This window comes from Neolamprologus multifasciatus, chromosome 15 (assembly GCF_963576455.1).
Source record: "Neolamprologus multifasciatus chromosome 15, fNeoMul1.2, whole genome shotgun sequence".
Lineage (NCBI taxonomy): Eukaryota > Metazoa > Chordata > Actinopteri > Cichliformes > Cichlidae > Neolamprologus > Neolamprologus multifasciatus.
The window spans coordinates 30,802,557-30,817,962 of record NC_140453.1 but is presented as its reverse complement, the minus strand read 5'-3'; the positions used below and the strand labels follow the sequence as shown (position 1 = coordinate 30,817,962).

General features: G+C 41.1%; 2 protein-coding genes and 1 long non-coding RNA gene across 6 annotated transcripts in view; 1 reads left to right on the top strand and 2 right to left on the bottom strand.

Moving 5' to 3' along the window:
- Positions 1–5,018, bottom strand: part of xxylt1 (xyloside xylosyltransferase 1) — a 35,482-nt gene extending 30,464 nt beyond the window's left edge. Inside the window, exons 1-2 of the mRNA XM_085132340.1 lie at positions 4,516–5,018; positions 2,451–3,078 (exon numbers count right to left, since the gene is read on the bottom strand). Of these exons, the coding sequence (XP_084988466.1) occupies positions 2,451–2,987 (537 nt within the window). The 5' untranslated portion in view covers positions 2,988–3,078; positions 4,516–5,018. The remainder of the gene's footprint in view (positions 1–2,450; positions 3,079–4,515) is intronic.
- A 536-nt stretch (positions 5,019–5,554) lies between these two features.
- On the top strand, positions 5,555–14,347 carry LOC146502429 (uncharacterized). 4 transcript variants are annotated; one of them, XM_085132335.1, is made up of 12 exons: positions 5,555–5,947; positions 7,006–7,139; positions 9,753–9,862; positions 10,417–10,506; positions 11,004–11,050; positions 11,142–11,272; positions 11,438–11,519; positions 11,626–11,739; positions 11,962–12,051; positions 12,224–12,295; positions 13,303–13,480; positions 13,563–14,347. In XM_085132335.1, the coding sequence occupies exons 1-12, from the start codon at positions 5,826–5,828 to the stop codon at positions 13,764–13,766; spliced, it is 1,374 nt and encodes a 457-aa protein (XP_084988461.1). In that variant the 5' UTR covers positions 5,555–5,825; the 3' UTR covers positions 13,767–14,347. The 4 variants fall into 4 exon arrangements, with proteins under 4 accessions (XP_084988461.1, XP_084988464.1, XP_084988463.1 ...); XM_085132338.1 differs by having other exon boundaries at positions 5,555–7,139; positions 9,355–9,862; XM_085132337.1 differs by having other exon boundaries at positions 5,555–7,139; positions 8,699–9,862.
- Positions 7,565–11,145, bottom strand: LOC146502430 (uncharacterized). The gene is made up of 2 exons (XR_014869220.1): positions 10,922–11,145; positions 7,565–10,521 (listed from the first exon to the last, which is right to left on the bottom strand). It is a non-coding gene; the product is annotated as an uncharacterized LOC146502430 (long non-coding RNA).
- Positions 14,348–15,406: the final 1,059 nt, after the last annotated feature.

Below are 15,406 nucleotides of genomic sequence, written 5' to 3'. Positions count from 1 at the left end.
TGCTCCTTAAAGTTAAATCATTAACAGGAATGAGCCTCAAGATGGGCAGACAAGGATGTCAACACTGTCCTTGTCAGACCCCGAGGAGTCTCTGTCCCGGCTAAACTGCTGGTATACGTTTCTGCCGCTGCCTCTAAGCAGGAGAGACAGCGGCTGTACTCGCGGCGGTGACGGCAGACGGCCGTTTTATGATTCATGATCTAGAAACATGTTTTTGTTTTTAAATCGCTGGTCTGGAATGATATTATGAGACTGATGAAAACAAAAAACGACTTTGAATGTATGGAGCGTGTAACTTAGATTTAAACAACAACAACATAAAGCACTGTCAAGACGTGTTTACATCAGACTAAAGGTGAGGGGGTACTGCACTACAGAAAGTACAGAAACATCTTCACGTGAGAGCATACTGAGAGGAAGCCAGAGGAGAGAGGAGCATGAAGCATACGTGGCAAGCCAGAGATGTTTGAGATAATTACAGATTTGGGGAAGAGGCCTGAAAATCTGTGCACAGCAGATGAACAGTATCTGAAAGTCATGTCTAAAAGGGAAAAAAACAAAGCAGAAAAGACCTGAAACAGGACCTGAGACATGGATCTGGTGCTTAGTCGATCAGTCTACTGTTTACTAAAGCCTGATCACAAACAGTCTCAGTGGAGGGGTGGCTGTCAAGAAGCTGTTTGTAATGAAAGGAACAGGAGGAAAAAGCTGAAATACGTCAAATTACACAAGAACTGGACTGAAGAGCAGGAGGTCAGGAGAGACGTACAACAGGGGAGCTGCATTTCAAGCGAAGGTTTTGGGGATCTTGTCAAAAAGTGATGGAATCATGAATGCAGAAAAGTGCATCAGACTTTGCTCCACCACTCAAAATCATCTGTGAAGTCTCAGATTGGCAACTTCAGTTTTTAGCGTGACAACGATCCCCAACACACTGCTAATGGAATAAAAGCAAACATGGAGAGAAAAACACATCAGTCATCGATTGGCCTCCGCAGAGCACAGACCTTAACATTATTGAAGCAGTGTGGGGTTGACAGGGAACAGAACAAAGAGGAACTCTGAATGTCCTTTAAGAAGCCTGGAGAACTATTCCTGAAGTCTACTTACAGAAATGGGAAGAAAACTCACCCAAGTGAGTTCAGGCTGCTTTGAAGATCGAACAAATACTGACTTTGAAGCTCATTAGAATTGTTTTTCCCTTCTATGCTGCACTTCCATGTGTGTTTGCACATGTTTCAATCAATCCGTGCATCCATTTCCCAGCCAAATATAAAGATATGAGTGGTGGCTCAAGACTTTTGCACACAACAGGATCTCTACAGTAAGAAGGACATAGAATTGTGACAGAAATAGTAAATGCAAAAGGAAAAGAAAATGCCCACAAGTCAGGTTTAGCATTTCCGCACCAACACAGAGGAACTCTTGTCTGACCAAGTCCCTGCTAATGCTTTAAGCAAATATAACCAAAAATGGGTTTTTGACACAACATTTTTCTAATATTCATACAGCAGTCCTCTGAGGACTTAGCTCTGCATAGTAAAACTTATCCACTAGAAAAGTCTGAGTACGGTCTGATTGCAAAAGAATCATCTGAACGGGATCCGATCCAACCTGCAGCCACTAAACTGCCAAGATCCCAAGCCGAGCAGATCCCTGACCAATCCCAGCAGGAATGCGATCAGCCTAAGATAAAAGAGCAGTGGAACATCCACAGCAGAGGTTTTATAAGATGAGACATTCCTGAGAAAGGAGGCCCTGCCTGTCGAGGAAGATCTGAAAAGGGAGATTGTAGTTATTAAGCCAGTTTATGATGGTGTGCTCTGTGAGAAATACAAAGCAGGAGAAAGTGGGTAAAATATGCATGTAACAGAAAGAGCACAAGAGGGGGGAAATAATCCTGGTTTTTGGCAGGAAGAACACAATAAGGGAGGGATATTCCCATGTGTGAGGCATCAGTTTGGCGGGAAAACACTGCCCCCCTGTGTTTCAACTGTAAATAGCAAGTACAGCCAATGTGTTTCTTAACCGGAAGGATTTTTGATTAAAAGGTCAAGTAGCTTCACAGGAAGCGCACTAGCTCTATTCAGAGATTAGTCAAGGTGTTACAAAAGTTAGACATTTCTATCAGAAGCTCCCTTCTCACTGCAAAAATATAAATACCTTCCCAGAAAGTGTGTGTGGATCATGAGCATTTTGGACCCTAAAAATAGGATCTGTTACCCACAAGAAGAATTTACATAAACATATTTTTCCCTCCCTATTAGAAATAGAGATATCTTAGAAATATAAATCAAGCTGAACACAGTCTGTCAAGTGTTTAACTGCATAAATCACTTACTCCTTTGTTTTGTTATTAACAAACTAATATGTCAAAATAAATAGATACTTGGTCAGAAACACTAATAAATAAGTTAACGCCATTTACTGCAGTGAGTGTCGAGAAATACCTCGTATTTAAACGTTGTGTCAAGGAAAAGCTCCAGCAGCATCCTCTTGCCCAGCTCTTGGCTGGCCTGGTCACTCACAAAGTGGAGAACCAACACCTCTCCTTCCAAGAAGCGTCCGTGTTTCACCATGGACAGCATGGCCACTCGGAATTTATCCTGCAAGCTGCGGCTCTTGTCCACTTTGGTGAACATCATTAGCACGTGGTAATGTTGGTAACCAGCCTCACTGTCCGCTTCCCTGGACGTCAAAGCGTCGCCGTCTTCTTCTACGCCTCGCTCTTCCCGTCCTTGCTCCTTCGGCTCGTCCGGGTGCGAGAGCCTGGTGTCCACGGTGAGGTCTGCATCGTTTCTGTTGGTGTTGTGACTGGCCTGGGTCTGCTTGATCCTCTTTGTGGTGCTGGAGAAATTCTGCCTCTCTGAGCCAAAGTAGTAAAAAGCTACAACAGCGAGTGCAGCAGCCATCAGAAGCACCAGCTGATAGGACCTGAATGTACTGATCCTACCCATGATTCTGGCTACTACCCTTAAGAAGCCCATACCTCCCTTCTGGCGTCATGAGAACGGGAGCGTGAGTGGGAAGATTTTCAGCATTTCATGATCTTTGATTTCATAGATTTTCCACATTCTCCTGCAAGAGTAACAAAAACAAACATCTGCTTTAGTTTTAAGCTTTGGCGTGTACCATGAAACTAAATATCACCTATCAGCCAAATCTAAGTGAAGCATTATGACTGATGATCTATTCTGGCTAAGCCATTAAAAGATCTTTATTCCATGGTCTTATATATTCATCTTTGAATGTTTTTCCTTTTAATTTAATTAAATTTTTAATTATATAGCACCAAATCACAACAACAGTCACCTCAAGGCGCTTGAGCACTGCTATCCCAATCCTGGGATACGCAGCAAGATCCGGAGTAGAGTCCAGGGGCTAGAGGCGTTTGCTTTGGCTGTGTGTTGGGCGGCATTATTGTATTTCAATAATATTAGCCCCCTGAAAAACTGACCATACCACAAACCACTGTCGTGCTTTAACTTTGTAATGCTCAAACTGAGGCTTGTCTTTCAATGTGACACAACAGTGCTGTCAGTTGAGAAAGCATCACGTCAAAAACAAACAAAATCAGTTTATCATTTAGAAAAAGAATTGTTCTAAACAAAGCAGGAGATGGATACACAAAGTTATCACAGTGTTTTCAACTGTGAAGAAACAGAAAAGTGAGAAGTTGCATCAAAACATTCAAAGAGAGTCGCAGAGTACAGAACAAGCCTGGCAGCCTGTGAAAGGTTTCAAAGACTCTGGAAAGAAAACAAGTGAGAGATGTGTCTAAAGACCCCAGAACAACTGCCAAGGCACGAGTGAATGACTTAGCCAAGTTGGGAATTGTATTCTCAAAGAAGAAAATCAGCAGAACCCTGCAAAGGAATTGGACTGCAAGGTTGAAGATTAAGAAAAACTTGACTTCGGGTGAACAGATATCCTTAAGACAGACTGAAGTGTACTAAGAATAACCCGAAGAAAGATTATGCATAGTAGAAGCGTGTCAGATGAGAAGAAACTAGAGCACCGCAGTAAACATTAAACAAGCTGGTCTGCACAAAGCCTGAAGACCAAAGTCCATGCCAAAAGACCATCAAAATCTAGAGACTCACCAAAGAGACGAATAGGCTGAGATTGTTGAAAACTACAACACACTATTACCACCAAAAAAAGACTATTATCATCAAAGGAGCTATTAATTTTGACCCCGGTAGTTGTTTGTTAAAGTAAGATCATGTAGACATCCCAAATAAAACTAGGATGCTTGCTAAAAATTCCTTGTCCTGTTTAACAGCACTTAGGAAATACTTAAAAAGGCAAAATCTTTCATATAGGGGCTAATAATTCTGTGCTCATCTATGCGAGTGTCTTGATTTTAACATGTTATTCTTTGGATCAGTGCATTACATAAAGAAAATAAATCAAATTAAATATTGTTGTTGGGCAAACAGTGATTATATTCAATGTAAACACCAACTCTAACCCCAATGATACAAAATAAAACACAGAAGTGCATCCACTTGCCTGTCTCATGTTCTTGATCTCTGTGGTTCAACCATATCAGCTTATCCAGGGAGTAAGCTGTCCTGAGATCTCCTCGGTTTAAGTGGCAGCTTCTGTCTCATTTACTAAATGGCCTCCTCACGTTTTGAAAGATAAAACTAAAACAAACACTACGGAAACTTGTTGACATCCCGCCTAAAACGGGTGCTAAGCTAGCCAGCAACGTGCCTAGATGTGGGTCGTTGAGCAGCACCTACAGCGATGATTATTCAGCACACACATCAAGAGAATTAATCAGGGTTTGCTTGTTAAAATTGTCGCTGTATATGCGCAAATCGCTGTCGCCTGAAAACGATTTGTGTATAATAGCATAGTTTAGGGTAAGGTGGTAAGAGAATGCACTAACATCAGATGGAGAAGCCACCAGCTAACAGCCTAGCAACAGAATCATGTGACACAACCTTAAACACACCCACCTGGTTTCAGCCGTATTCCGACTCGTGTTGCCTTTATGTGGTGTGGGAAAAATTAGAGCTATTTACTCTCCAGGGCATTTCTCTTGTTTCAGCTTTATGAAACACTATTTCATTTATTTTACAGAACATTAGTCAAGTTTATTTATATATCACATTAAAGCACAACAGACTTTGAGAATTACCTCAAAATATTTAATTTCGAGATAGGCATCAATACATTTGTGTGCACTACCTTAGATTCCACCTTCAAAACCAAAGTGCCAGAATTTTATTAGTAACACAGTGCAGTCCACTATGATCAATATAATTTTACTCCATCTCTTGAAAAGATCAAACGTGCGGCATATATTTTTGACCCTGTGTGGATTTGAGAAAATCCAAAATAAATTAAAACTTGTGCACCCCCATTCTTTTTGTTTGTTTTTTTGTTTGTTTGTTATAAAAGGACAGTTCAAATAGGTCATTACAAGCCCAAAAATGATTATGAAATTAATGCCCATTTTGAGTGTATATTAACTTGTGACGACTGTACATGGGGGGGGGGGGGGGGGGAATTCTTAAGTACGATTCTACAAACAGTACCTGAAGTATCCAACACAACCTCACGACAGTTTGGGCAGTGGCATTGTTGTTCTGTGCTCACTGTTGTAGGGCTGTCCGGAGGAAAAAAAAACTAAACAAAACAAAACCCTCCCCCAAAAAAAACCAACCACCATCTATCTTTGGGGAAGATGCTAGCTTTTGTGGTCGCCTGATGTTTTTGTAGTTGTGAACGTTTACAGTTTTTTGTCTTTTCTGTTTAAGATTCGGGGACGCTGCTAGCATATAGCTAGCTCGACTATAGCACTCGCAAAAATGAATTCCAACACGCACGTAATCCAGGTGACAAACGTTTCACCGAGTACCACGTCCGAACAAATGAGGACTCTGTTTGGATTCCTCGGAACCATAGAGGAGCTCAAACTGTTCCCGCCCGAGTGAGTATTGTGAATTATGAACTGGTAAATTATCCTCTCCTCCACAATCTATGGCGGCTCACGCGGGGCTCTTGCTGAGGCCTACAGCATCGAGCAGGCCTCGCTGCACGGTAGTGCTAATGCTAATGCTCCCGCGTCTTTAGTTAACGTGGCAGCACTTGCTTCTCTCAAATTAGATATGCATGTATTTAACAATACTTCAATTCTTCATCCATACGCATCTGCTGATTATCGCATTTGTCGATTAAGCAATCAAAAAATTGGTAATCGTTTGTGTAAGTCGGTTATCTAACACATACACGGTAGGCAGCTATACATCCTGTTTATCGAGTTATCTGTGATCTCTCCGTCAGAAAACAAAGTCATAAAAATATACACGGGAGAAATAAGCATGAATGGCTTAATTTTAATAATCACCAGAGTTGCTCCTAATTATTTTGATTTCAAGTGAGACTTATGTGGCAGCTTTTCGTATAAAATGAGCTGTTGATTAGCATCCTAAACCAGCGACAGTGCAAAAGAACAACTAATTATGACTCTTAATGAGCAGTGGGACATTTGGTTACACGCCTGGTTGAGCTAAATTGGAATATTTCCTTAGGTGCATGCTTTGTTTAGATCCACAGTGGACAATAATGAGCTACAGTACACACTGCACAGTGTTTTCTTACCTTAATTCTCTCTGTGTTGTGTTTTCTCTGTTGAATTACACGTGGCTACTGGACAGGTATGAAATAATCAAGAAGGTGATTTTCCGGGTAGATGTAGTTGTAACAATTTAGTAACTGTTTGAAAGTTTGATCGCCACCAGTTTTATACCAGTATTGAGTTTTATCCTCATACTGTGGTGCTAAGGAGTGCAACAGGATCAGAAATGGCTGAAGAAAAAGGTTGTGTGTCACCTCTGGATGATACTGTGTTGTACTATGCAGAGGATGCAGGGAACAAGAGTCACTCCTGTGCTTTCTTGTCCCTGTGGACACAGACTGAGTATGAAGAAGGCATGTTGTCTCCCCTTGTTTGTATTCTTTGCACAACCTATCTGTATTTTCTTCCAGTGACTCTCCCTTGCCTGTGACTTCACGTGTCTGTTTTGTAAAATTCCTTGAGGCTGAGTCCGTGGGAGTTTCCCAACACCTGACGAACACAGTCTTCGTGGACAGAGCCTTGATCGTGGTCCCTTTCGCTGAAGGTGGGTGTCTGTTTTATTCCTTTGGCTGTGGTCATCTCTGAACGTACGTCATAATGCGTAGGTGTATTTGTTAGACTTGCAAACACTAGAGACATTGAGGTTTCTGTTTTTCCTACTGCCATGAGAAAGCAGCTAAGCTTTTCAGTGCTTGGCATTTCTAGGTATGTAAAAGGGAAATGTACATTTGTGTCTGTGTCTTACAATCTAGCTGTAAACTTCTCTCTCTGTTATTTGTGTTGTGGTTTTCATAGTGGACAAGTCATTTGCAGAGAGCCCCTTCCTTGCTGGCTGAAAGTGGTCCTCTGATGCCATCAGGAGATTAGAAAAAATAATGGCACCAGGCTCGCAAGCCCCTTCTCTCTCTTGTTCTGCAGTAAAATATTAACTTTTTTTTCTCTCTGTTCAAGGCATCTTTTTTTGAAAAAAAAAAAAAAAAATAGCCTCACAACTGCTTAATCAAATTAGGGGATTTGGGAGGGTGCAGGGAAATCTAATGTCCTCACATGTTGAAAGGATTTTTTTATATTCTCAGATACAATGTGTGTCATGTAGTAGGCATTCACCAAATAAGGGATACCCCGAGCAAGTCGAATAGTGTCAAGGCAATCCAAACATATCTGAACCATTTCTGATCCTCTGTTTATATTTTAACCTTCTGCGAATTGAAATTCGGCAGCAATGTGTTTTACTGTTGTCTGAGATACTGTGAAAGCCATCAGATCCACAGTGACATAGCAGTAAATGCTCTGCACGTACACATAGGTGTTTCGGTTATTGGTTGATTTGATCATGTTTTTAGGATCGGCTTGGGTTGGGCTGTGATGGTTGGATCGCAAACTCTAGGCCAGTAGGTGCAAGAAAACCAGGAAAAGAGTTAGGGTGAAGCTCCTGAAAACTGGTCTGATCAGCCTAATAAGAGAAAACACCTGTGTGGATGTTGAATCCATCCCCTTCAAACACACACACAAGTCTCCAAACTGAACTTTTTTTTCTTCTTTTTTTTAATGTAAATTTCTTTAGCTGGAAACTTATCACACAGCTACATTAGAGGGAAAATATGAATACCGGATCAAGATTTGGGTCTGTTTCCTTTTGTTAACACTAATCAGACTTTAAACCAATAAAAGAAAATGTTCGGGACATCCCTACACCAGCACAAAGCATGCCAAATAGAAGAACTAATCAGCTGTGCATGCTAGACTAGATTTTTGAAGGTGTTTGCCATCATCTGAGTTTTGGCCAGCGGGTGTTGTGGCAGTTAATTCTAATTTGGCTTTTGGTCATAATAAGCACAGAAACTGCCTTCGGCATTTACTTGCTTTATTTCCCAAAGCCTTGTATTACTGTTATTACTATATTATTATTATACTGTAAATTTGCATTCCAAAACTTTGACTAACACAAGAGATAATTATGGTTTTAAGCCTCTTGATGTTGCCGTAAAAATGCATTTTTATTAACTTAATTTTTTAAATTGACCCTCTCCAAACATGACTCTGAACGAGTTGAGTGAATCTCACGTTTAACAGTGGTGTTTCTTTTGTTGTTGTGTTTTACAGTTCTTTTTCCTGGTTCAGCCAGCCCTATTTACCAGGCCCCGCTGAAAATGCCACCAACAGTTTTGTCTTCTGCAGCCTTATCCTGTTTCTCAAGTGTCCTTTCTGTTGTGTGCGTGGGTGTGCGTGGGTGCATGTCTGCCCCCTCTCTCTCTCTCTCTCCCTCTCTCCCTCCCTCCCTCTCTCCTCCCTTCATAATGTAAAGAAACATGTCAGATTAAAAAATAGCCTGTTTTCAGATTGCACAGCCATGGATGATCATCTCATGAGATTTTTTTTTCTGTCATTTTTACCGTTTGGTTCTCTTCAGCTTTGGGAATATTTTTCTTATCACTACCTTTGCTGCCTGTAATTGTTCAGTGTAGATTATTGTTTATTTACTATATTTTTTGTGACATACTGTTGGCTAAAACCTGTCAGTACTGTATTTGATTAGCAGTACTTTACCTGGTTGTTAAGTGTTTTTTTTGTGGTGGGGTTGTACAAAATAAACAAAAAGAGAGAGAACCCACCAGAAAAAGGCTAGAAAAGGTCAAATGAGTAAGCCTTTTCTGTTTTTTGTATTGGTAATGGTAAGTGATGTTGAAATGTACCCTTGTGTCTACACCCAAATCATGAACTTTGTTTTCTGTATCTCAATGTTTTTGTGTGCTTTATAGCGAAGCAGCCGGCGCGAGTCGCTTGTTCATAAAACATCTAATGAAAGTTGAGAGCACATCCCACGGGACAACTGGCTGTGCTTGCTTACGTTTGGTTCATGACTTAAAAAACAAGTACAGGTGATAAAATCTTGGCAGTGTTGACCACAGTGTGTATTGTGACTTTGAAACTTATAGCTGCTAATCCTACAATCATATTCACAACAAAGCAAAACAGCAACAACAACAACAAAAGTCAGGGCTCAAGATTTACAGACAAGACAAAAAAAGTGGATTTTTGTTTTTCATTCTTTTACTACAGTGTAGTTAGACTGAGGTGGCTTGTCTGCAAGTCTTGTCTGAGTGTTGTCGACGTCGTCTTTGGAGATGTACTGAGATGTTCTTGGTTTTTCCTCCAGGAGTCATTCCCGATGAATCTAAAGCTATGTCGCTGTTGGCTCCAGCCAATGCTGTGGCAGGAATGATGCCCGGTGGAGGCCTTCTTCCGACGCCGAATCCTCTGGCATCTGTGAGTTTTTACATTTTCACATAACATATCATACAATAATATTTAACTGTTATTTGATCAGGAGAAAAAGAGATATTTTAGATGTTGATGATTTTCTAAAACTGCTCCGACCTTCTCTGCAGCCATCAATCAAAATTTAACTTAGAAATGGGCATGAATCTCCCTTATTGCAATAAACAAACACACAGCAGGCTTTTTTCTTCTTCTTGGTGGGATATTTGGTAACATTTATGTCTAAAAGCGCAAGAATTCATTCAAACTAAACAAGCTGCTGGTGGTTCAGAGTTAGCAATGCTGCTATTTGATCAGATTTAGCTACTGGACCACAGATTTTGACTAGCAGGCGCTTGGAGCCTGCTGAACACACTTTTCTCTGATCCATCACAAAGCCTTAGGCCCATTTGCAAGCACCCGTCTTCTCTCTAAAGCACAATTCTCTGAAAATAATAAAAACAGTACATCTGAAAGTATCCTATTAAAAAAATCCCCCCTCCAAAGCGTGCTATGCTTTTTACCTCTACAATATACTCTAGTGTCTATGCTCAACATTTCAGATGGGAGCGACACCATTTGGCGGTCTTGGAGCTCCTAGCATTGAGCAGATGGCTGCTATGGGAATGCCCGGACCGAACATGAACCCCCAGGTGAGGATCAGTTACCTTCATGCACGATCTGATATCCTCGTGTTGGTGTTGTTCCCAGATCATCATACTAAAGGTTGTTCCAGGATCAACATTGCAAGTGACCAATCAGAATGTTGTGATGTCATACTTTTGCGACTTCGGGAAAAACCGGCGTAAAACAAAAAACTGTACTTAAACTGCGAGAAACCGCCTTTGTCCGCCGATCAACGGACCCTAACCCTGACCCTTAAATAAACGCTAAGCAGAATTGATATTGTCCTTGCAACATTGGAATTTCATAAATGCACGAATGGGTTGGTGCGCAAAAGAATAACGTCACAATAATGTGATTGGTCACTTGCAATGTTGAACCTGGAACAACATTTTCATGATGATCTGGGAACAACACCAACACGACGATATCAGATCATCCTACCTTCATAGCGCCGTTTAAGTTCAAGCAAAAAGTCCTTAGTTCTTAAAATCATAGTAATATCCTCGTCTTCCTTTCTTTCCAGGCTCTTTCTGCAGATTTCCTGAAGCTCATGCAATCCATGGATCCCAAGTAAGAAAAGCGCAGACACAGACGGGTTGTGCAGTCCAGTCAGCATACATATTTATTTGAGCAGTGTCTAAATAATTGATGCCATTTGCAGATTGAACCTTGCAGCTGGATTGAACTTGAGTCCAGGGCTGAAGGCTGACGCATCGAATAAGGAGATTGAAGAGGCCATGAAGAGAGTCCGAGAGGCCCAGTCTCTTATTTCTGCAGCTATTGAACCAGGAAGTGAGCGCGGTTTCAAAGCATGCTTCAAATATAACTACCAGAAATGCTTGCTTCATATAGATTACGTGTTATCGGAAATTACTTCTCAGGTTACCTGTTTATTGATGTTTAGAGAGCAGTAAGTAAATGTATAATACATGTATAACTTTGTCTTTACTGTTGCAGGTAAGAAAGACGACAAGCGCAAACATTCCCGCTCCCGTTCGCGTTCACGGCGCAGACGAACCAGATCTCGTTCAAGACACAGGTAAAGATGCGTCTACGGCAATGTCGGGTGAAGCCTTTTAGCTTCATAATTAGTATATTTTTGAATATTAATTGTTTGTGAATGTGCTGCTGCTTATTTTGAGCAGACGTTCGAAGAGCAGATCTCGGCGTAGGTCTCATTCAAGGAGCAGGAGGAGGTCCAAGAGCCCACGGAGGAGGAGGTCCTACTCCCGGGATCGAGGCCGTCGCAGTAGATCTAGGTCAGCCGCACTGCTGTTATCCTGAGGAGCAAAATGGCTTCTGTGTTTCATTTCATTCAAAGTGTGCTTGGAGACCAGAGGTTGATCATTTCAAAATTGAAATTTGTCTAAAATATTTTTGAGCTTTGTTTTTTAATGTTGGCAGGGGGCAGCTCCAGGTTTTGAGACTTTTCAGGCATGAACATGTTTGGTAATGTTTTTGTTTGCTTTCATCTCGTACAGAGACAGGAGGAAGGAGGAGAAATCCAAGAAAAGATCCAAGACTCCCCCCAAAAGCTACAGCAGCGCCAGGAGGTCTCGGAGCATTAGTCGGTGAGTATTCTTGAATACGGTGCGATAATATGATGAAATGCAGGTGAGTCTATTTACAGTGTGAAAGACCAGAAGCTCTAACTCTTCTGTAGACAGCAGAAAATCAAGTCCTGAATAAATGATGAGGATGTTTTTATGAATGTTACTTATTTTACTCCTTTGTGTGTCTCAGGAGACACAGGCGAAGTCGCAGTGCTTCTCGCTCCCCTAAGAGAAGGGTCTCCAGGTCTCCGTCCCCCAGACGGTGAGCTTTCTCCATCTGATGTACAATGAAGTTTATTGTGTGGATGCCCTCAAAGGCATCCACACTATTGAGTTCCTGTTTCTCTTTATTCTTATACTTTATTCTTCAAGTTGCTCCGTTCTTTGCCGCTTAACTACTTCCACAATTTTTGTGCAATTTTCACCATTCAAATTTCACAAGATTCTGCTATTTCTGCTCATTCCTGCTATATCTTTTTGTACTTTTAACTATTATACTTTTTAAAATATTAAGCTTTTTATACAATGTTTTTGCCCATTGAAATGAATGGAACACATTATCAATGTGGTCACTTGTTTCTGCTCGCCGGGCTGAGCTGTGTTTTAGCTCAGTGAGATGAGCAGCCGTTCTCAGACTGGGAGGCCCGGGTTCAAATCCCGCTTATGGCAACATTTCTTTCAGTTAACAGTTAAACGTTTTTAACTCTTTTCAGCAAAATTTTCAGTTTTTTCTGCTGTTTTCAGAAAAAAAAATCTCTTTTCAGCAGAAATTTTGCTCATTCACCTCTTTTCAGCAGAATTTTCAGCCTTTTCACCTCTTACCAGCACAAATCTCAGCTGTTTTCAGAAAAAAACCCTTTTCAGCAGAAATTCTGCAGATTCACCTCTTTATCAGAACAATTCTCAGCAGCTTCTGCTCATTTCTGCAGAATTGTCAGTCTCTCCACTTATTTGTGAGAATGAGTTTAGCTCAGTTAGATGAGTAACCGCCTTGAGACCAGGAGGGCCAGGTTCGAGTCATGCTCACGGCAACATTTTTTTTTCACCACTTTTCAGCAAAAATTTCTGCTTCTTCACCTGTTTTTAGCAGAATTTTCAGTTTCTTCACCGCCATACAATTTTTTTTTTACAACTTTTCATCTTTTTCAGCTATTTTCAGCACAGAGCTTCAGCGTTACGGCATCCACACAGCATTTTCGCAGGAAATGCAAATTTTTCTAGTTTAATTTTGAGTGCCACAGTTTAAAAATACTTTTGTTATCTTTACAGCCACAAGAAAGAAAAAAAGAAGGACAAGGACCGTGAGAAGGAACGGGACCGAGACAGAAGGGAGGACAGGGACCGCAGCAGAGACGAACGCGAACGCTCCAACAGTAAGAAAAAAAAGAGCAAAGACAAAGAGCGAGATCGGGACCGCAAGTCCGACAGCGAGAAAGGAGATGTTAAGGTATGTAGAGCAGGCACTGTTTAGAGACAGGTGGCTGGATGCTTTACTCTGCTCGTCGTTAACGTGATTAAATGCGGCACAGGTGACTCGGGACTACGATGAGGAGGAGCAGGGTTATGACAGCGAAAAAGGAGAGGAGGAGGAGGACGAGAGGAAGAGCGACTCCGACTCCATCTCGTCCCCGAAAAGCCAGGAGGAGATGGAGAGATCTGAGGGCCAAATCCCCAAAAAGTCCAAACTGAATGGAGACGATCACCACCAGGAAGACATGGAGATGAGCGACTAGAAACGTCCAAACCAGATAGCATCGTCTTTTCACTGTCCTTTTTATATTTTTAATATAGGCCACGATATGTCTGTGCCTGATCGCTCGAAGTTAAACAGATTTTGTCTTAACTGTAGAAACACTGCAAAGGAGGGCAGGCAGTGGGGTGTACGGAGGGGAGGGGGAGGCAGAACTTTTGTAAAGATATAAGAAACAATTACTAAAATATGAAGAACATGAAACCTGGTTTTAAATTGTCATTGCTGTACTTTTTAAAGATTTTGTTATTGGAGTTTGTTTGTCTTTCTGACAGTAGAATACGCAGCGTTTTCCTCTAAAAACGCAGCATCTGTAAATATTTTACTGGTCAGGACTTTGTCCTCATTCACACTGCTCGTCGTTTGTCACTCACAGTTTTATTTTTTCCAAACGAACCGTTTTGCTTTAACTGTGTAACACACCCAGCTGTGTTTCATCTCTACTGACCTATTTACAACCCTTTATTATTGTACATTGTAGATTGAAATGTGTTGTGACAATGAAATATGTTGTCTGCAATAGAATTTCCAAAGGACACAAATAAAATTGGGGTAAACTGTCAACTTGCGCCACAAGGGTCCTTATTTTGAAAAATAATTGCTACGATGGGATTTATTCTGTGGTTATGTTCTGGGTGCCTGGCAACTGTTAACCTTCACTCAGGTGTTGTCGCGTTATGGTTCAGTCCTAATCTCTACATTCATGGAGTTTGTTTCCACTGAAACCTGAGGGACAAACTATACATGCTCACTGTTGCCATGTACAGTGACTTTGCCTGAGAATTAACCAGCTCAGTGCATTGTGTGTGAATAGGAAGTTTGCAGAGACGCATCCTTATTTAATGAAAGAAAAGTACTACATTAGAGGCATGCATGCAGTGGAGCCAGCTAAATAAATAATTTTTATTTATTTTATTTCTCTCAACCACTTACTTTGCAGTAGTTAGAACTGTACAGAGGGTGGGGGTGCCACAATTCATATTTGTAGATAAAGCCTTCCTCCTGCACCCATTCTTTATAAGCCCCTCCCACCTCAGGTGCAAGTGCTTGTTTGTCAAAAGTAATTTAATTCTTAAACTCTTGAAACAAAGTAACCCTTGAAGCTTTTTTCCCTGAACTGGTGGGTGTCTGACTGTTTTAGGCTGCGTATAGAACAAAATAACTAAATGTGCATCAGAATTAGTGAGGATGGTCTCTGCCTGTGCAGCTACCCTTGGAAAAACCTGGTAACTGTTCCAATGGTCATCAAACCACATCTTTATTGATATGTACTGAGGTGTCAGCACTCACCATTAAGGGTACAGGACAGGTCGTCATGTTTTACTTTTTATGTCAACTTTTTCTGCTTTGAACAAAAATATTCTGAAAGGCCGCTGCGGATTCTCTTTTCTGCCCAGTCAAGCTAAAAACCAAACTTCCTATCGCAGCTCCGTTTTAGTTGAACAAAAACTGAAATATTGACTATTTGACAACCACGTCTTGGTCCCATTGTCCAGTAAAACAAAATAAATACTTATAAACCCACAAAGGTTAAAAAAGAAAAAGTGTAGGATGCCCCAGAACGAGCTCAGAATAAAGGAAACCCAGATGAGGTGTCGTATCCGTGCCATGCATGTTTTAATA

Coding starts and splice junctions, on each gene's coding strand:
- LOC146502429 (XM_085132335.1), top strand. CDS start 5,826: ATGAATTCCAACACGCACGTAATCCAGGTGACAAACGTTTCACCGAGT. Junction 11,740..11,961: donor GGCCGTCGCAGTAGATCTAG/GTCAGCCGCACT, acceptor CATCTCGTACAG/AGACAGGAGGAAGGAGGAGA. Junction 13,481..13,562: donor GCGAGAAAGGAGATGTTAAG/GTATGTAGAGCA, acceptor AATGCGGCACAG/GTGACTCGGGACTACGATGA.